Consider the following 27309-nt stretch of genomic DNA (forward strand, 5'->3'; position numbering starts at 1 on the left):
GGATTACATCAAATTAAAAGATTTTTCCAAGTTAAAGAACCATCATCAAAATTAAAAGGGAACCAACTGTATGGGAAAACAAATTTGCCAATGATACATTGGACAAGAGTTTAATTTCCAAAATATATCAAGAACTCATATGACTCAACACCAGGAGGACAAACAACCCAATGAAAACAAGGCCAAAGATCTTGAATAGACACTTCTCCAAGGAGGACATACAGAGGACCCATAGACATGTGAAAAAGTGCTCAACATCACTAGCCTTCAGGGAGATGCAAATTAAAACCACAATGAGATATTATCTCACACCTGTCAGAATGGCTACCATGAACAAATCAACAAGCAACAAGTTCTGGTGAGGATGTGGGAATACAGAATTGTGCAGCCACTATGGAAAACAGTATGGAATTTCCTAAAACAATTAAAAATGGGACTGCCTTATGACCCAGCAAGTCCACTGCTGAGAATATACCCTAAAAATCCTGCAACAGCAATTCAAAATAAATTATGAACCCCTATTTTCACAGCAGCACTGTTTACAATAGCCAACTGCTGGAAACAGCTCAAGTACCCATCAGTAGATGAGTGGATTAAAAAACTGGTACACTTACACAATGGAGTACTATGTAGCAGAAAGAAAGAAGGAAGTCCTACCTTTGGGGACAGCATGGATGGAACCAGAGACTATTGTGCTAAGTGAAATAAGCCAGGTGGCATAAGACAAATACCATATGGCCTCACTTATAAACTGTAATCTAATGAACAAAATAAACTAATGAAAAAAGTAGAACCAGAGACATGGAAACATGGAACAGACTGATAGCTGTAGGAGATGAGGAGGGAGCAGGGAAATGGTGGAAGAAAGGGGAAGGGACTAATCAAAGAACATGTAGGAATGAGTCATGGACATGGACAATGGAGAGGGGATTGACTGTGGGTAAGACAGAGTGCTGTGTGAGGGGGAGCAAAAGGGAAAAAAGAAATTGGGACAACTATAATAGAATAAAAAATGTAAAAATTGGAAAAATATTTAAATAAATAAATTATACTGTTTATTACCTATGCAAAAAACTAAACAAATAAACCACCAAGTCAAATTCTTATCCAAATTAGTATCTCCCCATCCCCCATCCTCAGTCTTTTCCCAACCTCCCTTGAGCTAGTAAGCATTTCTTATCCTTCCCTGCGTCTTAGCTAACATTCATGTTACTGCCATCTTCCTCTAGTGAGTTCCTCACTTATTAAAATGAGTTAAGATGCTCCTTTTGACTCTGATATTGCACAGTGCTATTCTATGACCGGCATAATTCTACTTAAAAATTTTAGCCAGAGAAAGGAGGCTAATTAATGGACACTTCAGTAGAAATTTCCTTCACCCTTTTTCTAGCACTTACTTTCCTTTCAGTCATCCATCCATCCACCTCCATCCTACTTGAGGCCATAGTTATCTCATCACAACAGCTTCCTAACCTGTCCAAATATGTCTATTTGCCTCTAAACTTCACCTCAGTAGAATCCATCTTGCCTACTGCAATCACAGTATAGCTTTTCCAGCACAAACTGTTTTACTCAAACCCTTCACTTGTCCTTAGTCCCTAGTCAATATGATCCAAAGACCTGACTTGAGCAGTTCAGGCCTCCACTGATGTCCAAACCACCTTTCCCACACTGTCTTCCACTGTTTCTGGCAGCTCCTGCCTGCCCAAACTGTGCATTTCCTTCTACCACATCTAGCTTATAACTTGGTCTTCGGGTTCCCAGTCACCAAGGTCCTTTGCCTAACGAACCTCAACATTTTTTTCAAGGATAGTTTTCCTGATGACTCCATCTAGAAGTGAAATGTGTATCCTCTGCTAGTCTTGTGTGGTTTGTGGCATTTGGTTTATGTTTTAGCTTGACTTGAAAAGCATTTAGTGAGTTTGGGATGTCACTAGAAGAGGGCAGATGGCTGGCTGTTAATGATCTCAATTAGGTTGCCTTGAGGCATTCACTAATGTCAGGCTCCAGTTCACAGGTTGGTAGGTGAGGAGCCTGGCTTTGAACAATGTATGCTGGGCAGAAATGTTTCTTAGAAATGGATACACATTACATGAGCTCATGGGGCTGATGTGTGTGCGTGCGCATATGTTTGTGTGCACACATGCATTGCAGAATGCCTTTGCATTAATTAATTTACAATGACAGCTATGACCTACATGGATATAAGCATGTATGTCACAAGACTAGAAGAGTATCTCCCTAATGCATAGACTTAAACTAGAAGCCAATTTATAATAAGAATATTAAATGAGTATAGAATCAAAACATGTTGCTGGCACGATGAGCCAAACTGGGGATTTCTGTCATGGGGTCTGAATGGCTCATATTCTTTGGATAATGGGCACTGGACTGTGGAGTTCCCTCCTCTTTGCACAGACAACCTTCTATCAATTCAGCTTTACTCCATGCAGCCTAAGTTTAATTCACCACAATTTTACACCCCCTTCTGTATCCCCATCAACACACTTCTTAAGACATTCAGCCATCATTGAGTATAGTTTTACTTTTCCCCAAATCTACAGAAGCATACTGTCTTTGGTTTATCCTCAGACCAAGTTTAATCACTGCAGATGTGTCAAAGTGTATCTTCCAACTTTAATTCCCAGAAGCAAAGCTTTTTCTCCCTTTCTCCACATTCTTAGCAGTTACTTTACTGTTCTATTAGGCACTGACTACTCTGTGACACTGAGCACAAACTCCATTGTTTTGTAAGTACTTGGGCTCAGCCCTTATTTCCATGTATGAACAAAAACTTCTTTGAGAACCAGGCCAATGTCTTGTATGTCAGTCTACAGCCTATGTGGCCTGCCAACACAGCAGGTGTTCAGCCAATATTATTGAAACAGGAAGAACCAGAGACCATCATAATAAATATTCTGTGATAAATTCCCTCCAATTCTTCCTTCTCTCAAATAAGTCTATCATTAGTGATTGCCTTGAGACAATTTTAAATGTTAGTTGTTCATGAAAATGCTCTGAATGAAAAAGTAAACAAATTACCCAAATGTTTCCAGGCCTTCAATAGGTGATTGGTGAGAAATAGTCCATGAGGGCTTCCTGCTGGAATAAAACTGGATTGGGGGCCATCAGGGGTCTTCTGTCACCATGCCAGGTGGCTTGGACTCAGAGCTGACACTGGGCCCTGAACACTGCCCATCTGATTGGGATTCTCTTTTGACTGAAGGCCTTAGAGTTACAGGAGAGCATGCCAAATATTCTCAACTGTGTTGCTGATTCAAACAAGTCTAAAGAGGGACTCTTATACATTGAGAGTTAACAGTTTATTTTTTTTCCTTGGCCATCTTAAGACACCTCCAAAGGAAGGGAGACAATATAAAAACCGAGTGAACTTTACTCACAGCCTTGAGCATGGTGCTGGGTTAACTGGTTTGCTAAGTATTTATCTCCTGATTGCAATGAGGGAAACAAAATGAATAGGAAAGGGAAACACAGGAATAGAAAACCCTTTCTCCCTTTCTAAAGACTGGCTTTAACTGCATTTAAAGTCAATTATAGAAACCTTTTTAAAAATATGCAAAATTGGTGCAAGCAAAATTTGCATTTTTCCAGGATACCAAGAGAAATATTATCATGATGTGTGTTCTGTGATGGGGTGTTAGCCAAGACAATAGGACTGGGGGCGAACAGTGGGCACCGGGGATCCTTTCAGCCTTCTTTTATTTAACACAGACTCCAATGTAGCCGCCAGGGGAAGCCAATGTGTTTCTTATCGAACCTTTCTGTTTCCAGTGTGAATTACCAAGCAATCCCCCAGACACTGATTTTTATCTCCTCACAATGTAAATTTTAGTTACTATTGGTAACGATTTCTACTCAGGATACCACTCTCAAATTATGTTTAAAAATATAATTAGTCAAACAAAATTGACCAGAAAAATCACTAAGAACTTCTTTCTTTTTTCTTGTTGTTATAAAAGTGTAGGAGCTTGAATATTTATCCTTATATAATAGAGCACTCATTTAGACTATAATTATTGGTTATTACTGTAATAAAATACACTTATTTTCTATTTTGAATCCTGTCTTGCTGTGTGTGCATGTATGTGATGAGGGTGAGGACATGCTAAATAAAAAAAACAAAATAAAATCTCACCATTAGATCACTACTTGTATGATTGTTTTTCTATTTAAAAGATTCATTTATTCATTTTTTTTTCACTCACTCAACTATTTATTAAGTGCCTTTCATGTACCCCATTTGATATTGGATATAGTCTCAGTTTGTTGCTCTTCACATCCTGGATTTCTTTGAATTCCTAGAAATGAAGTAACCCTTCTCAAATAACTATAAGACTTCCCTAGTCCCAGCATGTTAGGAAGACCTTGGTTGCTTCTGAAGATGATATGCAAGAAGAGTGCTGGACTTTTCTAAACACAGAGGCAGGAGGCTGACTATGTTCACTTTTCCACAAATTGGAAATAACACACTTTGCTGCTAACACCCTGATTTAAAAAAAATAAAAGGTGAGATATTGAAGGACCAGGTCCACTTCTAGTATAATGGTGTTAAGTCATTTGAATTACTTTACTTCTACTATGTTGTCCCACCAAATTATCTGATTCGTTTCAATAGATTTATGCACGATAGCACAAGAACAGAAGTCCAGCACCTTAAAGAAATTAAACCATGTCCTAAAACACCCTGACCTCATGCTAAATATTACACCATCTAAAGGCATATACATATATAATATAAACTGATAGACAGATAGATAGGTCTGATACCTTTTTTCAAATTATTGATGCATTTGCTATGTGACTCTTTTACCCATAAAAAACATAGAAAATTGGAGAAAGCATTATATATGTGCAATAGAACCAGTAAAGTTACTTGCTAAATCAGTTAAAAGGCTTATTAGCACATTTTTTCTCACACTTTTTAATGAAAATCCATCAAATATTGTGGACAAGCAAATTAATTTAGGAATTAATTAGAGATGTTAAAGAAGAGATGTTGCAGTAATACAAAAGAGATCAGAATGTTATTTTCACTATATTAATAGGAACATCAGCTAATTACAATTTATCCTAATTCATCAAACAAATTCTTTCATTCCATACTCACTGACTTTTTATACACTCATTCATGGCTTCCGAGAAAATTTCTATGAAAATTCATAAAGATAACTGCTTCCAGCAATATGGTGGGCCAGTGTTATTGTGATGAACCCTCTTTCTGTATAAAGGATCCTAGTTAAGACCTGCTTTCTGATGATCATAACAACTCAAACCAGGAGCAGCTCAGAACTGGGAGTAGAAGGGAAGGGCAAGATTGGTTGCCTTGAGGTCTTACGCCGATAATGGTGCAGTAAATTAGATATTAAGCTATGGGCCAAAAATCTAGATACAGTAAGCTGGAGAATCTTTTATTGATTGTGACTTTAGGACCAAGTAGTCCCAGGCTGGTGCACACTGTTAGTTCACAGCAGAAGCAAATACAAACACTTTCCTAAGGAAAGTATCCCTTCAGGATCCCAAAGGATGAAGAACAAACAAAAAACTTGTAATCAGAGATCCCCAAACTCAAACAAAGGCAAGCTCCATGAGAGGGAGTCATAGAAAATGAGAAGGAACAGAGCTAGATCCTTAAGGATCTAGAGAGAATTGTCAGACATAGAATAGAGAATAAGCATGTGTGAACAATTAAAAAATGATATAGAAATAAAAAAAAAAAAAACAAAAGTCAAGAAATTTCACGAATGATCATATTGATATGTAAAAGAATCAAACAGACATTCTAAAAAGTAGAAAATATTTTGGGGAAGAAAAAAGGCAAAAAGCCATTTGGATAGAGCTAAAGAGAAATTCGTGAACAAAAAGAGACATCTGAAGAAAATACCAGCATAGAAAGACAAGGCAAAACATGTTCTAAAAAGTTTTAAAATATGAAGCAAATGAAAAGTTCTAGCATGCATCTTATTAGAATAGCAGAAGGAGAAAAGAGAGAGAGAGAATGGAGAAGAAACATTTGAGGAGGCAATGTCTGAGAAATTTCCAGAATTGATGAATGACATTAATCTATAGATAATAATCAAAAGAAGATGAGTATAATAATTCTGAGTGAGCATATCATAGTGAAATTCCAATGACAAAGAGGAGATATAAAAACTGGAAGTAAAATATGAAGAAAAATATGTTTTTTAATCAGTGATGGAAATGTCAATGTTCAATCAACGCTATGTAAACTCATACAAAAACCATGAAAAGAATTCTGTAGTAGGTATACTACAATTACCTTGCTTTTTATTTAAGTCCCTGTATATTTATTGTAATTGAATATAAGCTGATGGCTCTCTTGGAACAAAAACTTATTTATTAAGTATGTTTAGTATTGGATTTGTCACTCTAAACTCGATTTTAAAAGAGCAGAGATTATTTTACTAGACATATGCAACTATTCAAATGTTTAGAACAAAGTTTCTCAATCCTGACTGCAACTTGAAATTGCTTGTCGATTTAAAAATATATTTTATTAATTTATTAATTTATATTTAAAGATTTTATTTATTTATTTTTAGAGAGATGGGAAGGGAGGGAGAAAGAGAGGGAGAAAAATACCAAAGTGAAAGAGAAACATGAATTGGTTGCCTCTCATATCTGCCCCGACTGGGGACTGAACCTACAACCTAGGTATGTGTCTTGACTGGAAATCAAACCAGCAAACAGTGACGAGTGACCTTTCACTTTGCAGAATGATACCCAACAAACTAAGCCGCACCAGTCAGGATGCTCGGGGAGTTTTTATGGTGTATGTTTTGCACAAATTTTATGAGCATAGTCAGATGGATTGTAAAAAAAGTGATACATCCCTGGTGCAGGCTGGCTTACCAAGTGCTTTCTCTTCTAAATTGGAGGGCAGATCATATCCATGACAGTGTCAGGTGTGTTGACAGACAGGCTTCCAGGTAGGACATGCTGGCTTTGAGCAGACAGGAGGTTGGGAATCCCACAGAGATCGAGGAAGAAGGACCTTGTTCGAGTGGCAGAGGATTTTCCCGTTTTTATCCTGAACAGAGCTGATTCCTTTGTATTTTCCTTCACTCTCTGAATTGGAGATCTAGAGTGACCTAAACCTGTTTCTTTTCTCTCTCAGGTCCAGGACATTTGCTGGGACTCCTTCAGTCACATCAGCCACCTTTTCACTAAAAAATAGGGCTTCAATACTAAGGGCAAAAAAACTCCCTGTGCTAGCATTGTGGTAGCTTCTGTATATTGGGGTGGGGTAAAGCTAGGGAAATAGATGAACTGCCTATTCTAAATTTAATTCTTAACTTAAAAATCTTGATGTCTTCCTGATGATCTACTCTTGGCTTTATCCTAATTAACTTTGTACTTGGAGTTTCCTTGGAAGCTATCCTGAGAAGAACTGCTTTTATCACTGGTGTTTCTGGCTGTAATTTTTCCTATCCTGCTTTCTCTCTACAAAATTTCCTTAAACTTTCTTGCCCAGTGTTAACTCCATTTTTATTTTGCTTTGCATTATCTTCAAACCATTTTTAAATTGTCTTCATATATCTTTTTAGATTTTTTTTTTCAATGGAGCCATGGGTAATGGGAGGTGGGTACTTGGAACTCTTCCAGACATTGATTCCAGGTATTTCAAGAGCCCCTGATGATCAGTTCTGCCAAATTACCTGGTCTTTGCTCAGAGAACAGTGAAAGTAGTGAAAGAAATACTGAACTGAATGTCATGAGGTAATGGTTCTATTCTTCATATTGGCATAAACTTTTTACATATCTATAATCAAATCACCTTACCTTTCTGGGGCTATTTTCTTACATTTAAAAATGAAGGGCAATTTGTCGATATTTATGAAAATTAAAAATGCATTTAACTTTTTAGACAGCATCCCATCTTTAGAGAATTTATTTTACAGGCATGACTGCAGGTGTATAAAATGATGAATAAGATTATTTATTACAGCATTAGAGGAAGCAATTCCTTGCTCTAGTATTTGAAAATGCTCAAATGTTTTAAATCCATAGGGAAATAGTTAAATAGCTATGGTACATCCACATAACAGAATCTAGGTTTCCCTCACAATCCAAAAATAGTGTTTCTATGGAACCTTTCATAAGCCAAAATGGCATAAAACAAAGAAGCAATTATCTTATGACACATCTTGCTAACAGATGCACAAAATAAATCTAGACAAAGTACAGATGCTCACAGGCACAGTTCAAAGCTATGGTGCTTGATGTTGAGATGCTGAGGGTTCCCAGGGAAGGGGCTTGGGGTTGCTATTCTTGTTGCTTGGGGTGTGTGCTGCCTCTTGATCAGCTCATGCAAAATAAACTTTGAATACTGTTTTTGATTTTCATCTTCTTTTTAAAGGAAAATCTTCTTTGGATTCCTTTTAGTTACTGAAAACAGGTACTAATGTAGGTCTTTTGTAAAAGCAAAGTGATGTAAAGTGAACTTTGAAAAAGCAGGGGTTATCTTGTGCTATGAAGCTCTAATAAAGGAGGGAGCTTTTACTGTACTGATAAGAAAAAATCTACAGGGCATGTTATTAGATGAAAGAACACGGTGAAGAAGCATGTGCATAATCATACACCTGCCTTGTTATTCAGCAGAGACACTCCTAGGCCTATGCCCCACAGCAAATCATCTGAAGAGCTGTTAGCAATACTGATGACATGGCACCTGAGGTCACCTATACACATCACAAATGTGAACAGGCAACAGAAGATTAACTGAAACATAAAGAATAATAGATCCAAATGACCCTAAAAATTCTAAATATTATCCTTAGAGAAATTAGAAAGCCTATTGCATTCACCAAACAAGAAATAATTTTTGGAAATTAAAATATAATTGCAGAAATAAAAAATCCATTTACAATAGAGTTAAAAACCAAGCTCTTGGTTGGGAAGCTCAAACAAAGAAATTTCCAAGAACTCAAAACAACAACCAAAAAACAAAATACACATAAATAAAAGAGAAAGTTTAAAAATATGGAGAATGGGTCTAAGAGTTTCAGTAGTTGACTAAAAAGGTTGCCATAGAAGACAGGAAAGAGGGGGATAATAAAAGAAACAATTGAATAAAAATACTCCAGATGGAAGAAATAGAAGATCTTTCATATTGAAGATCTCACTGAGGCCAGGTGAGGTAGATGGAGAAAAGATCCATGCTTAGACATGCTCTGTTGAAATTTCTGGCAAGACAATAAGAAAAATTTGCAGAGAAAGGAAGAAAGCAAGGCACCTATAAAGGTAAGAGGATCAGATTAATAGCAGGTTTCCCAGCAGCAGCGCTGGACACTAAAACTCAGAGGAGAAAGATTGTCAAAAAACTTCACTGGGTAATGATAGGAAATTTAGAAGTCTATATTTAAACTACTATTTTGTGTAACTTTTTCAGTCATACAAATTCATAAGAAGGGTATCACTCTCACAAGTTCTCCAAAAACATTACTCTCTAGTGTACCAAACAAAAAATAAATAATTTTAAAAGGGCCCATCATGAGACATAAGAATAGCAACTAAACTGACTTAGGAAAACTCAAAATTGATGAAAAGAAAATCATTGGACCTTCATGCTTAGAGCATCGTCCTTTAAGTAGTGGGGGAATCAGTGTGTTAACATATTTCTTTGTCTCTGAATCCGATAGTGTAACTTGGTTCTGTAGTAAATGTTTATAAGAGCATAACCTCATTGATGCCTCTTAAATCTGGGTTAAAGCTTTGCATAACCTATAGACTAAACATGAAATACATAATCACAGTCACAGAATCGCAGATGTAGGGAAATAGAGGAGATGGGAGACAGGTATAAACTCATTAGATCGTCTAGTTTGCATACCAGAAAGTCAATAACTACCCTCTAAAATTGAAAGACACACACACACAAACACACACACACAAGGAAAATGTAATTTAAATTGTAATGGTAACTCCAGAAGAACTACATCACAAAAATGTTTGTGTTTATTCCTAGGAAAAAAGTATTGGAAATATAGCACGAGAGTGCCTGACTTTTCATTTTTGTCCCTCTGTATGATTTGACTTTAAAAATATATTAAGAAATCCCTTATGAATAAACAATTATATAAGTTGAAGTAGAGATATAATGGAATGCTGTTTAGCCTTTGTAAAGAATGAGATTCATCAATATATATTTTTTTGGAAGGTTGTCCACAATCATATGTATGATGTAAAAGAAATACAGTGGAATTTGGAAAATAATATCATGTGTTTCCTGTTAAGGTAAAGTACTATATATATGTCTGTGTGCATGTGTATATATAAGTGTACATAAAAATACCAAAGAGGAGAAACTATAAACTGAGGTACAGGGGAAAGAAAGGAGTCTCTCAGTATTCACTTTTAAAATGTCTGAATTGTTTTGAATTGTTACTTCTAAAGTAAATTCTGTACTTTTAAATTACAAAGATAATATGTGTTGTAAGATGTCAAAATGTAAATTTATAAATGTATAATGTTATTACTTCCTTACTTTCTTCATTTAAAACTTTGAATGCTTAAGTATATTTTTAAAATTCAAAGTAGTTCTTTGTTTTAATAGCCAAATAATGCCAATATTTTTTATTAAATAAACTCTCTATTTCCTCTGGAATGAAAACACTCTCATGATCATATAGTAATTTTCCATATTTTTTATATATATTTCTCAACTGATTCTATTTCATTGTTCTATTTGCTTTTTCTTGTGCAAATAACATTTTTTATTACATTAGTTTTAATGTAAATCGAATAACTGGTACTGCCTGTACCACCTCATCATTCTTTCTCCCTTTTGTATGCTTGAGAATTCTTGCATTTATTTTCCCATATGAACTTTCAAATAATCCAGTTCAGTACAAAAAATAAGTCTATTGAATTTGGGGGGAATTACATGAAACATGTTTTTTACTATAATACAAATGTTTAAATAAAAAAAGGCACAGGGTGAAATCAACAGTGGTAATTTCCACATAGGAAGTACAATGCAAAGCTGACTTTTTATTAATTGTATGAAGAGCACAGCAATGAGCATCAGAGAATCCTACCTTCATATGCAAAAATCCTCACTAACAGAAAGTAAGTATGCCTGTAAACTTCTCACAGGCAGAGCATAGCAAAACTATGGCAGAGAATGGACCACTATGTTCACAGACCTGTGGTTATCATTAAACTGAATGAATAAATTTCAGTGTGGGCATCTTTTTGACACCTTTGTATGGGTGGTGAGGGACAAGCCTCATGGTCAAGAGTGGGGCTGACTGCTCAAGACTGGGTGTGAGGATGTAATTTCCAGTCATGGTCTTTTTCACAGACAATTAATCCTATTTATATAACTGCAACATTGATGACCCAGGTCATTGAGTCACTACAAAGGAAAACAAAATGCTCTGCCAGCGAGGGGCTTGCAGCTCTTGGGAGAAGGTTTAATAGTATAACATAATCAGGGCTGTGTTCCCAGCACAGTGGGGAGATTAGATGTTCTGGCAATGGGGCAAGAAATGTGGCTCAGATCCCCGCACTCCTATGGTCTGCTCATGAGATCTTGGGCTCTCTTAGCTTCATTCCCTTCTCTGTAAAATGTGGATAAAGATGCTGATGAGTAGGGCCACTGTGAGCATTAAACAACATAGAAAGCACCTTGAACAACACTTGACACGTAGTGGGTTGTCAACAGATTCTAGATATTAATGACAATCAGAAGTGTACCACAGATGGAAATAGGGCAGATAAGGTAGTATTTTAGTGTCTGGAGTAGGAATAAGTATTTAAATGTGAAAGTGAATGACATATGACAGGCATTACTAAATACTTTTGTATTGTGAAATTAAATGTTGCCAGAGAAAGGCTGAGCAGAAGATTGGGGGGAACACAGGAAGTCAACTAGAAAGGGCCTCAAATGCTAGTATGCTGGGTCAAGGAATCATGACTATGTTATAGCAGTTTTTATTTTTTAAAATGGATTAAAAAATAAAATTTATGTTTTACAAAGACCCTTCTGGCAGCAGTAGAGAGGATGGACTAGAGGAATTTTGAGGTAGTGTTTTGGGGTAATACTGCAGGCAGGAGGGTCATTTTATTTCAAAGGAAGCATTATACCATTTTTTTAATTTGCAAAGGGAGATACATGATATGTGCAGAAAAAAGCTAACAAAAAAAGAGTACGTTGAATAGCTACAGAGGTGACACAAATTCTGGAAGTTAAGGCATCCCTTGTTGGGCTCAGTCTTGCTATTTTACCTTTCTTCTCTCTCCTGCAAATTTAAGACTAACAAAGGCTTAAAGTTCCCCAGGCTGAGTAAACTTGTCAGCGCATAGATAACACCTGTACGTCTGCAGGATTTAGATGCAGCAGGTAGATATGAAAGTGCAGTGTGCTTTGAACATTCTGTCTCTGTTGAGTGTGCAGACTCACAATGGCAATGGCTGGTGCATGGCTATTTTTGCTTCAAAACCAGCTGCTTGATTTAGCAGAAAGAGCACAGGCTGCAGAGACAACCAGACTAAAGGGTGCGGTGTAGCTGCTGACTTACACTATGGGTAAGTAAGTAAATTTCTCCCAGAGACTCAGTCTCATCTGTTAGTACATCACTCATTTAATCTATATACTAGTGGAAGCACATGAGATATCAATAAACAAATGTATTCCAAAGACAATATGTGTGAAAAAGATGATAGCAGTGTGAGGAGAGTAACAAAGAATTGCTGTTTATATGAAGTGGTCAATGAAGGCATCCATGACAAAGTCTCATTTGAGCACACACTTGCAGGAAGTAAAGATGTAAGTATTAAAAGATATCTGAGAAAAAGAGAATTATGGGCCTAGAAAACATCAAGTACAAAGGCCCTGATGGGGAACATCCAGGAGGCATGTGTGGTCAGTGTAGAAAAGCAGTTGAGATGAGGCAGGAGTGGCACAGGTCAGACCATGGTGGATTCACAGGCAGCGTGGGACTCACCCAGGAAGCACAGGAGGGGTCCAGGCCAGGATCTCCTCTGAGAGAGATGGGAAGCCATTCTGAGCAGAGCAAAGGTGCCCACTGACTTGACTTGCTTGAGGATCATGAGGGCTGCAGTGCAGAACAGACTGTACGGGAACTGGGAGGAGAGATCATTTCAATAGTCAAGAGATTCTGTAATGGTCCAGCAGAGCAATGAAGAAGGCCTAGACTAGACTAGAAGTTGAGGTGTTGTGGAATCGTTATATTCCGCACATAGTTTGACCATGGTGGCGGCAGGATTTGAGGATGGATGATCAAGATGTTAGTTACCCTTGACTTAAGGAATTTTGGTTGTAGTTATGAAAATAAAACAAAGTAAGTAAAATGCCTAGAATTTGATAGTTGCTCAAAAACATGAGTTCCTTCCCCATTCCTTTGAGGCTGTTTAGCTTTTGCAGCTTCTCAGCATAGGCAGAGCATAGTCAAGAATGGTATAGTGGATAAAAAGACAAAAGAATAGTATGAAACCCCACATCAACCAGACCTGGGTTTAGATTTTTCACCAGAAGCTCTCTCCTTATCAGTTAGGTGCCCAAATCATAAATGACATGGGGAAGAGAGAACAAAATAAAATAAGGTTATTATCTACTGCCTTCTTTGTCCTTGATTACTTACTTTCTGGGTAAACAGAAATTAAAAGGTTAAGCACCACATTCTTTTATACTTATCAGTAGGGCAAGCAGAGGCAAGAACTGCTTGAGATGAGGTATTATCTTTCTTAGAACAGCACTGATGAGATTCATCGTAGGTTTTCACATTGAAGTACAGCCAAGCAACATAAACAAATAGTGTTTCTCAAGGCTTAAAGCTTTAATCTGAGTAGATTTAATGAAGCCTTGAAAAGCAACAATCATTAATGGCAGAAAATTTAGTTCCAGAAGGAAGCGATGAAAAAATAAATTCACTGAACATGATAAATACTGAAAAATGGGTGGAAAAAACCATGGTTAAATGTACTTATCAGAATAGATAGCATTTGAACCAAGTCACTTGGTTCAAATCTTACCCTGAAATCTAATTTTCAATGATTAAGCTGTAAGGCCACTCTTCTCCATGTGAGTATTAAGCCAACTGTTTGGGCACAGCCTTGATTTTTCTTAGTGTTCTGCTTTCTTAGATACATCTCCATGAAAAACATTGAATCTGACCTGTTCTAAGGATAAGGCATCTAAAAGGCCCTTTGGTTGTATGTCTCAAAGGAAAACTAACATTCATTTTGCCTCCTGACAGGTCCTTGGCACTCAGTTTAATTCTCACAGTATTGCTCTACGTTGACTATCATTAGTTTCAATATTCAGAGGTGATACTTGAGACTAAGAAAAACCAGAACACTTGTCACAAGCCTCACAACTGCTGCACCCTAAAGCTGAAGTATTACTGAGCTGAGACAGATTCTAAGCTCCTCATCTTTAGCCTGAGCAGTCCTTCCTCCCAGTACCTTCTTTATCATTGACTTCTATTTACACTCTCTGAGCCCCTGGATGATTTCATCATTACTCCTAAACCATTAATTTCATGGTTTCCTGATATTTTATTAGGCACAACTTTAGGCAGATGAAGAGTATTGCATTACACTCAGCATGACTGTTTTCCACCAATCATCGCCATACTTCAGAGTTTGTAGTATGTGATAGGGCTACAGCAAGAAGTGAACTCATGTCAAACCTAACTTCATCAAATGACTGCTGTTGAATGGACTGGTGTGCGTGTGCATGTGCACTTACAAACAGTGTATATGGCATTATATATGGCTCTGTGGGGCAAGCTCAGCATATCATTGCTCACTGTTGAAAACCTTTTCTTTTCTTCTTAACCATTTTCACCCTTATATTATTTACTGTTATTTTTACCTTTAATAAGAGCATAGCCTCACCAGGAGGGAACATTGAGTAGCTCATAATTTATGACTTCTTCAGTGCTAAAATAATTTCATGAGCTGGCATAACTTGGCCACTGATAATTGTCTGTGTGTGTGTGTGTGTGTGTGTGTGTGTGTGTGTGTGTGGTGTATGTGTTTCTTGTCCAAATTAGTTTGTGGCTCAAAAAGAGGAATATTATAATTAATTAAGCAAACAGCAACAGAGTGTTTAATATGCAGCAGCATTTTGCTACATACTCTCTTTGGAACCAGGCTTTCATTACACAATAGGATTGATTACACATGGTTGAAAATCAATCTATGATGGAAGAGGCTACCCCAATGAGAAGATAGCAGTTGCTATGATTGACACTGATATTATTACTGAGGCTTTCCTTTTTCTGGGGCTCTAAATTATGGAAAACTCATCAATTTTGTGTTAACAAATGGGAGCAGTGAAAAAGATGAGCATGATTATAATATAACTTGTATTTGCTTTGAAAATGTAGTCTGAAACATAAACATAGATCCTGTCTATTCCATAACTAAAGAGTTGAGAGGCTAGCTAATTACTGGAATATTTTATTTTACCGTTTTAAACCTCTGCAAGTTTTTAAATGTGCAGGTATATAAAGTAATGCACTACAAATATTTACTAAGGAACTGATTTTTAAACTTCTCATCTGATGCTTTGTGTTTAATGGACTTTGCACCCCCTGACAAATTCACATATCTGCCTGTCTTCTAAACTCAGATTTTACCATATTTTACTAATGCCTCAATATGAGATAGATACAGGGTCCTTTGAGGAGGAGAAAGAAAGGCAATGGATCTACAAAGTCATGAGTTCTTATATGATATGAGTACCTGACTCAGTAAATGTTTATTGAGTTACAGGCAAATAATTCATTCATATATGCTAAATTGTGACTATTTTAGTTAAAGTTTATGAACACAAACTCTTTCACAGATAGTTTTAATTTAATTAAGATTGGGGCAAAGGATGTTTGTTATACTTATGTTACATGGCATTATAGATGCACGGCTTTCTATTCTTGAGTTTGTCCCACACTTGTCCCACCAACCTACGTATGTAGTTAGTTGTACTTTGTATTTCAAAATAGTCTCTGACAATGAATTGTATTTTCCAGCTTCAATGACCAGGAGCTTTCTCTGACAGCATCCCTATACTTTTTTTATTTTCCTGCACTAAAAACCCATTTACTGTGTGTAATGTATTTTTAAATGCACAGGTAAGAAGTATTATCATTATTCCAGTATGCCTACTTCTAGCATTTACCATCATTTACATCATCTCCATTTATATTCTTCTCTCATGAATATACAAGTTTATCTTAGCTATGCTACAATCCCCTGACTATATCTCAATACTGTAAGTATTTGCTTATTGCCTTTTTGTTCTTAGCACCATTCATAACAGTTCCCAAGGTATGGCCAACAGAGTTTAATTAACCTAATGTTGATATATTTCCTCCTAGATTATTAACCAAGATATAGAAATTGTATTTATAAATTGAACTATTATTATACTGCTATACTTTCCTTATGATTTCTAGAGATTAAATATATTCAATCTGTATTGAACTAAATTGCTTAATTTGTATCAACTTTTTAAAAAGAGCACACACACAGACACACCACACAGCTCTAACATAGCACCCAAATCCAAGTTTTACTGGTTGAGTATATAAGATATGTTTTCATATTATTTTACTAAATAAATTATAAACTTCTGCCCACCTACTATATTTACTTCTAATTTTTATGTACCTTGCTAAGGTTTCTGGAAGACAGAAACCAATGTTAATACAGAAAGCTAAATGAGTATAAATATAAAATAGTAGTTTGAGGCTCAAAGTTCTAGAGTCAGCCTACCTGGATTCCAAATATGGCTCCTGTACTTTCTGGGTACGTGACCTGGGGTAAGTTAATATCTGTTATGGACTGCACTGTCTTTCCCCAAAATTCATATGCTGAAGCTTCATCTCCGGCTGCATTAGGAGATAGGACCTTTACACAATGGATACTACTTGGCCATAAAAAAGAATATTTTACCCTTTGCAACAGTATGGATGGACCTGGAGAACATTATGCTAAGTGAAATAAGCCAGTCAGAGAAAGACAAATACCATATGACTTCACTCATATGTAGAATCTAATGAACTGAACTAACAAGGAAAATGAGGACAGACTCATAGACAGAGAGCAAATGACAGCTGCTGGGGGGAGGTTAGGGGGTGGAGGGATTGAGCAAAATGGAAAAAGGACTAGTGGACATGGATAACAGTGTGGTGATTGTTGAGGGGAGGAAGGATGGAAGAAGATTAATGGTAATGGAAAAAAATGCAATAAAGATTAAATAAATAAAAAAGAAGTAATTAAGCTTAATGGAGGCTGTAAGTGTGGGGCCCTAATACAATAGGACTATAATGTCCTCCTAAGAGGAAGAGACAACAGGCTGCTCTCAGTGCACATTGAAGCAAGGCCATGTGAGGACATAGTGAGGAGCTGGCCATCTATAAAGCCAGAAAAAAAGGTCTTACCAGAAACCAACCCTGTGACACCTTGATCTTGGACTTCCAGCCTCCAGAAGTGTGAAAAATAAATTTCTGTTGTTAAGTCACCCAACCTGTGGTATTTTGTGTAGCAGACCAATACAATCTCAAAACTGAGATTTCAATTTCCTGGTATAAAAGTAGCACATATCTGATAAGGAGAATTGGATTGAAAAGTCATATCTATTACTTAGCATACTACCTGACATACAGAAAAAATTTAATAAATGTCAGGTATTATTAATTTTAATAAGAGGATATTTAACCTACCAGAAGCCAAACAGATGGCTTTAACCTGAAACACATTCTTCCTTAAGGCATAAATAATGCTTTTAAACAAAAATAAAACGTTTTTATATGAAAATACTGCCAGAACAACAATGTATGAATTTATTCTCTGATAACATTGTTTGCCATTATTTAGATATTAAACTATGCATAATAAAGTAAAAACTGTAAATTAAAATTGAAAAAAATCAGTAAAAAATGAGATGTGATTTATAAAACATTTTAATGATTTCTGCTTTCACCTTTCAGTCTAAATGTTTGGAATCATGCAGATACAAAGTTTTGCTACAGGGTTTAAGACTTTTTCTGATAGTTTTTAAGGTATCTTACACATCTAATTAATTTTCTAGGGTTAAATAAATCAAAATTTTCTTCTATTTCATTTTATACACATTAGCCCAATTATTCAACAAGATTGGCTGCTTTTCAAGAAAGCCACATATTACTGGGTATGGACGAGTCTATTCTTCTCCTGAGATTCAGAACTCTCTTTATGTTTTGCCAAATATATCATCAGAGAACTGGTTATACCTATTGTTCTTAAGAAGAAAATATATTGCTTACTTTTAAAAAAATGGGTTGATACCAAATTCTGCTTAGAATTCTATTCTTTTCTAGATGTATACAGAGTTCTAATAGTGTTCCAACTATTTTGAGGGACAAACTGGATTTACTTGTTCCTTAGAAGAAGTGATATTTCTTCCTTTATAAAATAAAACTGGTACTCAATCAGGTCTAGTCTTATATTATTATTTTTTTAACTGAAAACACAGTTTTTAGCACATATCTGCATACATGCAACCCACCCTGAAAGTTGGAGGTGACTTTGATAATTTCAGATAGTTTCTTTTTATTCTTTTTGTGCTAAATTAGAGAAATGTGAATAATAATTAGGTACCCTTTTTCATTTCTGGATTATTTTTTGAGGGGTGATTTGCCAAACTCCCCTGGGGAAAGTTCAAAAGATGCTTTAAATATCCGAAATAAAACTTCTAATTTACATTCCCCTTCCTGTCCCAATCTGTATTTCCTCATTTCTCCCAGACCAGTAAATAACACCATTATTAGTTTCTCAAGGCAGAAACATGGAAGTAATCTTTCTTTCATACCTTCACTTCTATCTGTACTCACACTCAGTTCTTCAAGTCGGGTCAGTTTTGCCTCCAAACTCTATTCTATACCCATCCATCAGTCTCCATCTTTAAGACCACTACGCTTCAAACCAAGAGCTTTGTTCACCTGAACTGCTTGGTTAGCATCACAATCCTGCATCTTGTGGTTTCTTTCTGGTATTTTAACCAACAGAAATTTATTTTCTCACAGTTCTTGAGGCTGGAAGTCTGAGGTCAAGCAGTTGATAGGGTTGGCTTCCTCTGAGGCATCTATCTGCTTGCAGACAGCTGCCTTCTCACTGTGTCCTTACATGGTCATCCCTTTGTCTTGATTGTCTCTGTCCTAATTTTTTCTTATAAAGGTATCAGTCACATCAAAAGGGCCTACATGTTTTATCTCATTTTACCTTAGTTACCACTTTAAAAGCCCTGTCTCCAAATGCAGTGATATTTTGAGGTACTGAAGGATAGGACTTCAAGTTATGAATTTTGAGGGGACATAATTCAGTCCATAATACTTCTGATGCCAGGTTATGAAAGGCTAGGCATCACCTGTTGTTCACCTTTGAGGCCCTGGGCTGCTACGTGAGATATACTTCTACTCCGAGGCACCATCCCATGGTGGAGACTATTGGACAGGCAACATGTAGACACTCAGGGTCATGGCCCCAGCTGAGCCCAGCCTTTGAGTCATGTTGGCACAAAAAAACAGACATAGGAGTAACTCCTAATGACTCCAGCTGATTTCAGTTCCAACACATTGGAGTTACCCAGACATTTTGAGTCTTTCCTGATGATGCCCCTTACTTCATGGAGCAGAGATAACCCATCCCAGCTGTAGTCAATCCACATTCCTGACTCAAAGGACCCATGAGCACAATAAATTGGTTGTTTTCTGCTACTCTGTATGGGGTGCTTTGTTACAGCAATAGATAACTGAAACACCATCTCAGGGGGCTTCACATAGTCTCTTTTCTCTCCCTGGAATGCTCTTCCCTCTGCTCTTTACCATCATCCTTTGAGTCTCACCTTAGGCATCACCTCCTGAGAGAGGTGTCCTCTGACTACCAATGTAAAGTGTTCCCTTTCATTTGTCTTAAGAGTCCCCTGTCCTTCTCAGAGTTTCTACAAATACTTAATAATATTTATTTATTTATTTTTAATATTAGTGTCTACCTCTTCCACATTATTACTTGCTTTTTAAGAGCAGGAACCACTTTTCATTTGTTCACCCTGTACAGGATATGTTCTATGTGCTCATAATAGGAGGCTGTGGAATATTTGGTTCAGTATTGCTCTGTTCTTGTGGAAAAAAATAATCAGTGAAAGTAAACTGATCGAATTTTAAAAGAAGCTTGGTTATATTTAAGCAGTACACTCGTGTCACTCCCGAGTCGGACTGCACAGCCATTCTCGGCGGTGCAGATAGACTCTTAAGAAGCTACACCATCGTCTCTCGAGACGGACGGCTGCCACCGCCGCCGACGACACTTTTACTGAGTCCTGTTCTTGCTAGCTCTTATCTAGGAGCTGATGGAGCAATAATGACCAAGGAAATCCAAGTGTTAAATAATCCTTTAAAGGAGAGAACAGTGGCAACCCACAAACCATCAACTTTTTGGCATAGTCTCTGGGAACTTAAAATTGGAGTCAAAGTGATGAAACTACTGGGTTAAAAATGCTCGTCACCATCTGAACTTAGTTGGTGAGGTTGTTTCCAAGTTCTCTCATAAATTCCAGGACAGGGTTTAGAAGTCTATGAACACTGCAGATCAAAGAGTTAAGCACATGTGTAGTATATCTTTTAGGAACCAGGGAGCTCAAACCATGGACAGGTCTGCAGGTTTTGGGCCCAAGGACCAGACTGGAGTCTCGGGTCTCCAAATCAGCATTCTGATCAACAGTGAGCAGAACCATCAAACCATCCAAAGGAGGAGGTGGTGGCATGGCCTTGACTAATCTAGCTTCCAGGTTCCTAAGCCACTTCTTTTTGAAGTAGTACTTCTTGTCCCCCTTACCCCCCGCCAAAGTCTTACAGTTATTTCTCTCAGTTCTCATGAGTTATACATTGCCTCAACCTATAATCATGTTTGCACTGCTTCTAAAATCTGAAAATTATGTCTGTGTAGGTTGCTACAAGTGGGCAGTGTGGATGGATTAAGAGGAAACAAAAATAAGAAAAATGTGATGAATGTGGCAAAGTAGGTTAAGGAATAGCTGATTATTCTCAGGCATCTTTGTTTAAATCCACAGATGTCACCTTGAAAATAAGAAACTATGGACCACTGCATTGCTTTCCAAATTTGCTGATATCATAAGGGCTCGGTGACAGGAATATAATCATCCTGGGCAATCAAAAATATTTCTAGAATACTATAGGAAAACTTGGCCCATTTAAAGTCATAAAGAGAAGGAGAAAGCTGGGAAGATCCTCAGGTGACCTGTCATATATATAGCACTGGAAAATACCTTTAAAAAATCACCTGCATGGTTAAGCAAGGAGAAAAAGTAGAAACACTGATTGAGTTAAACCATGAGTGGAAGACTCTTTCCAGGAGAAGGTCTCCTGTAAAATTCTGTCCATGAATTTCTTTCTAAATGAGAGGAGATCCTCAGGCTCTCTTGGGTATCCTGACCCAGACTTCTGATCCCTGTACCTCAAAGCTTCACTATCTGGGTTCTGCCCTTCTGCTGCCTTGTCACCTTTGCTATATGAGCCTGTGGGATCAAGCCCACAACCTTGGCATATCGGGACAGTGTTCTAACCAACTGAGCTACCTAGCCAGGGAAAACTGTGAAATGTTTTTAATGTTAGATCAAAGAACTAAGAATGAAAAAAATCTTGAAAGGCAAGAAGGAAAGAGTTGAAATTAATAGAGAAATGTGACATTTAGAACTTAAACTTGAAAAAAATCTGCAGAAATTGCCATTTCATGTAAAAAAAAAAAAAAGTCTGTCTTTTTAATTGTCCTCTAGGAACAATTAAGCCAATAAGGGAATATGACAACTAAGAAAGCTCTCACAACTTTTGGCTACATTATAAGAGCAGAACATACAGGACCATCAAAGGAGTTTACTGTACCCGCATAGCTCAGATCACATCTTGACATTCATACTTGGTTCTAAAAGGGGCGTTGCATAATGAGTTGTTTCCAGAAGATGGTGACCAGGATCTAGAAATGTCCTAAACATAAAGTCAGAAATAGTGGAAGGGCTTGCAGTTATACATCAAGAAGAGAGAAGACTTTCAAGAAAATAGGAATGCTGTTTGTAAATTATCTGAAGAAATGTCAAGTAGAAGAATGAGACATTTGGATCATTATAAAGGTTAAGTCTAGAATACATGGAAGTTACTAAGAAGCAGGCCTCAGCTTGGGGATATTTAATTAAATAAAATTTTAATGACCTATCATGTTCTGAGCATTGACAATAAAAAGATAAATGAGGTTCAATCTCTGCTCCCCAGCTTATATTTCAGAAAAGGAATAAAAGTTCTGAGCATTTAACTTCAATATGTATGGATTGTTTCACCCCCATCAACAGGCAATGCTCTGGCACCAGCTGGGTATCCTAAAATTTAATATAATTCTGATACTATCTACCCAGATATATATCCACAGATTAAGGGTTAGCCCTAAAAGACCGCACTGCCCACTACTGCAGGTGCCAGTCGCAAGTCCAGGTCCTCACCTGTGCTTTTGGTGCGGTAATGAGGATCTCACCAAGTGAGAAGGACAAGAATAAAATACTGGGAAAGTCAGTACTTTAAAGCCAGGCAGGAAAGGGAGTTGTGTTAGGTAAAAACTGTGTTTCAACATAGACATGGTGCTATTCTGGGAAATCCATGATAATAGATGTCAGAATTTGGACATGTTGGTTTTTTATGACTTAAAAGCTCATTAGTCCCAAGTGATTTTGTGAATATGAAAAGATCTGAAACTTGAGGCTGATTTTTGTAGGAAGATTTAGGTCCTATTATGGTGTCCTTGTCTCCCACTTTCCCATGTGTCCAATCCCCTCACATTTTAATATGTATTTCAGAGTCAATCTGTCTCTGGTATGTCTCAGCTTCTCTAGGACATTTTTTCAAGTCAAAAGCAGTGTATTTGGATTAGTCAAAACAGGGTGATCACTCAAGCATTTGAAATTGTGGGTGTCCTCATCATCTGTAAAATACTTACATGATGTTCAGGCAACTAATAAGAGATCACTTATTTGAATCATTATGAAGTGTATCATTCTTTGAAAGACATTGACAATCTAAGTTGTGGTTAACAACTCAATAATCAACACAAAGGAGTTGCTCTATTGTCTTGTTGAGCAGAACATCGTTTTCATATGAAGACACAGTCCAATAGTGGAAAGGAAGCAGAGTCTGGATTAGGTCTTTGGGTTCCAAATGTGACTTTATTACCTTTTAAAACTTATTTTCTTTATCTGTAAAATGGGAATGATATGTAAGCAATGAGGCTGTTCTTGTAATTAAATAAAATAATGAAGAAAAATACTTGGAATAATATATTACACTTAGAGGACTTACCCCCAAATGATAATTACTACTTCAAATTTTATTTTGGAAAATGTATTTTCATGTCCCCTCATGTGTGCAAAGATCTTAAATCTAGTCTTTAAACATATACCTATTACCTAGGGCCATCAGGATAAAAGACTAAGGAAAAAAACATTGTTATTCACAGGATTGCCATGACACTGATAAATGGGTGTTTTGACCAATACAGATTTCCTCGATAACATCAGTGTTCATTATAGAAGCACCTCTGTTCTAGTTTCCATTTTCAATTTTGTTCTTACAACAAAGGAAATCAAAGCACCCAAGTTCAATGCAACACAGTGCAACTCTGATCTAACCACACTGAAACAAAGTCACAACAGAGGGCACTGTCTGAATTCACTCCCCTAGCTTTGCTGGCTAGTACTGCTTTCAGCAAATATGGTATCGCTCATGCCACATCTGCTGTAGCATTAAAGGAGGCAGAATTGGGTGAATTGGAGATTTTGTCTCTCATCAGTTTCTTCAGGGATGGGCAGACCTATAACACCATCCGCAGAGACCTCATGTGCTCATAACTCACAGATTCACTAGGCAGTGCAATGAAGTCAGCAAACCCTGAGAGACATCTTGGCACTAATAATTAACAAACTCCTGGGAAAGTGTCTACTTTTTTTCAAAGTAGGAACTTCTTAAAACAATGGGTTATAGTCCACACTGGATGCAGGATGGTGAATAAAATTGCAATTATTGTTTCCATGGGCAACATTTTATTGCCTGAGGGGCAGAAACTTGTAGCACTGTATCAATGATTAAAATAAAATAACAGTGATAATAACCACAACTACCACCACAATAATAATAATAATCTGCTATCATGTTAGACTGCTGTACTAGGAGGCACTGCAGAGAGAAGGAGAGTCACATTCCCTCTGTAAATGACAAGAAAATTTAACACAGTGACACACACATTCAGAAGAAGAAATGATCACTGGTTGTGATGATCAGAAAAGCCTTCAGCAATGAAATGTGGCAAGGAACTATTTGGAAGTAGGATATGGGATGAGCAAATATATGGAGGGCACAAAGAAGGAGAAAGGGAATAGCAAGGGAGGAAAAGGCAAGAAGTCCTGAGTGCCTGCCACACAGGTCCCCACCGTGGTATCGTGTTCAGCAAAGCCAGGGAAATATGGAGGAGGCAGGTTACAGAAGGACTTGGATAACAGGTTGAGAAAATGGGATTTTTCTCTGCAGTTTACTTGATAAAAAGCCATCTGCTTTCCAATAGGAAAATGACATATGATCAAAGGTGCAGTGCAAGATGAACCTAGCAGAAGTGAAGTGCCTCAGGTCCTTTTTTGGAATGAGGCAGGATCTGTATGTGTATATAAAATAACAAAATAAACCAAAATACATATTATTTTGGCATTCTACAAAATGGATTAAAATGAGAAGAAAAAGAAAAAAAGAAGCAAGGAGAAGAGATAGGAAGCAGATGGGAATATGCAGTTCTTGATCCTAGAACTACTTGGACATACAGACTTTGAGATGTTTGTAATAGCTGTGATAGTTTTGCCCTAGTTCACCTGTATGAGTTCACTATGATCTTCTTCTTGTGTGGAATGGTGCCATTTGGCACTGGTGTTCCATATACCCACAGAAGAGAATCGTGCAGGCTGGCCCATGCTGGGCTCAGGCTCACACTCAGGCCTTCCCATTCGGGCCCTGTTAGCACGAATGGCCTGACCATCCAGAGATCATGATTGCAACAATGAGAAGGGGCAGGTGAGTCAGGAACTTGAGTGTATTTCAGTAACTACATCTTAATTACCTTAGGAAGAGAGGGTCCTAGAACTATTTAAGTCTTTGACAAAGTCTCTCTTGTAAAAAAAAAGAATAGTGGAGTGTGTAAAGTATTATTTCTCCCTGCAGGTGCTCTGTTTTTTGTTTCCTCTCTTAATATGCCACAGAGATGTCCGATTGTTCAGGAACTTTGCTTATTTGCTTGCTCACCTTTTCAGAAGATTATCAAAGTGTGATAGTGTGTTCTAGTCCTCCTGAAATAAATCCGCTAATTAAATTAATTTTTTCTCAGGTATATTACACAGTCCAATTAAGTTCCTAAGCTAGTCACATCAGAATAAATCAACCATATTGTTACACAATTCTTTTTAATAAACAGAGTTATAATTATATGAAGGCAATTCTGAGGCTACCATATGCTACAAAGTAGGGAACCTAATTTATTTCCTTGATTTGGAGAGACAAACTCACTCATGTGTAACAACATTTATCATCCAAATTTTAATTCTTATTATATTATAAAGTTTAAAGTCTTTTGCTTACTTTAGAGATCACAGTAAGAATTAGTTCTCAGTGGGGCTTGAGGGGAAAAGGGAGGCTGCGTAATAGATTTGTAATGATGTGCATGAAGTCATGCTGAAAATTCTGCTAAAGTGATGTTGGAAACAGGCACTGATCCCCCCTGTTCTTTTAAAGAGCCAATACAAGCAGAGATGTGAGTCAGGGGTTGGGTGGTAAGTAATACACTTTGCAATAGATCCTTAAAGAGGAGAGTCATGTTTGGGAAAATCCCTACTTCCCACTTTCCCCTCCAAGTAACATGTGCTGTGTCAACTTCTGGAGAACATGACTTATTTTAAAATATAACAGAACAGAAATTCACTTAACAGATCTGAGAAGGGCAATGGAAACACCTTTGTTTGACAATTTGGCCTGATTCTCCATGAATGCTGCTGACGTTTCAGCTTGGTTGTGGATGGGAACGAGTGAAGCTGGCACAGGGAGTCGATCCATGCAGTGTGATGTTCAGAAGCATTTATCATCTCTGGCCAACATAGTGTTGGCAGAATCATGGACACCCTTAGCCTAAGAGCTGATGATCTGCACAACCCTGCACACACTTTTGTTTTAATATTTCTAATATAATGAACTTCTAAAATTGTATGATCCAAATCCCAGTAATTTCTATAAGAGATAAACAACCTGATTTCTCAATTGGGGATGGCACCCCTTGTCTTTTAACTAATTTCCCTAACTTCCCTACAGAAGTAATACCTCTCATGAGTTAGTTTGAGTGCTCAAATGAGATAACCTAGACACAGATATCCTAATTTTAGAAAATAAATCTAGAGTTAAGCAACAAAAGTAGCAAAACTTGAAAGCAAGATATTGAGTGTACTGTGTGTTTTCCATCATGGTTACATCTAATCCCCTCTGGATTGCTGCTGTTAGAAATGACCGGATATCAAATACATTTATTTCTATTTCCTTCTTGCCCTTATGTAATTAACTAGATGCAAGACAGAAGTAGAGGATCCTCAAAGCAGAAAAAATCTTTTATTGCACTCAGTTTGGGCATTAATGGGGAGAATGTTACTGTGGTAAAATGTATGACTGCTAATTCATGACACCTTCCACAGAAACAAGCATATTGCTCAGTATTTAGTGGGCGTGCAAAGTCAGTCCCGTGCCATCATTCACCCATAATTCTAGCCAACTATCAGCATTCCAAATGAAAGAGATCAACACAAAATTTGGCTCAAATTGAATAGTTGCTTACCAAGGCATTAATCCCAGGAATAATGAGTCTTGGGCTCAGAATTCAGATTTTTAAATTTATTCTCAACAATGTCAGATGTGAGATGCCTTGAAGGTAACATCTGACTTTGTCTTCAATCACTTAGTTGTTATGAGGGACTGGAGCCCTGAAGAAGGTGCCAATTTTTTCTGGAACCTACATAAATTAGAATACTGAGGAATTCTAGGGTGAAATAAGGGTTTTTAAATAGAGTGTACTGAATAAAACAGTGGTTGCTTTTTATAATTGAAAGATAAATTTGGGTCTTATGGGAAAGTATCAGCAGGCATTTTTGACAGAAATTTTCTTATTAATATTTTTGCTGAATATTCA

The 27309-nt window shown here is 37.1% G+C and overlaps 1 protein-coding gene across 1 annotated transcript in view; it reads right to left on the reverse strand.

Annotated features, from left to right (window-relative positions):
• The window catches only part of NXPH2 (neurexophilin 2), a 75559-nt gene extending 54747 nt beyond the window's left edge, over positions 1-20812 (reverse strand). Inside the window, exons 1-2 of the mRNA XM_090287292.1 lie at positions 20692-20812; positions 16786-16901 (exon numbers count right to left, since the gene is read on the reverse strand). Of these exons, the coding sequence (XP_090143418.1) occupies positions 16786-16901; positions 20692-20812 (237 nt within the window). The remainder of the gene's footprint in view (positions 1-16785; positions 16902-20691) is intronic.
• Positions 20813-27309: the final 6497 nt, after the last annotated feature.

This window comes from Furipterus horrens, unplaced genomic scaffold (assembly GCF_987537825.1).
Source record: "Furipterus horrens unplaced genomic scaffold, mFurHor1.1.pri manual_scaffold_1, whole genome shotgun sequence".
NCBI lineage: Eukaryota > Metazoa > Chordata > Mammalia > Chiroptera > Furipteridae > Furipterus > Furipterus horrens.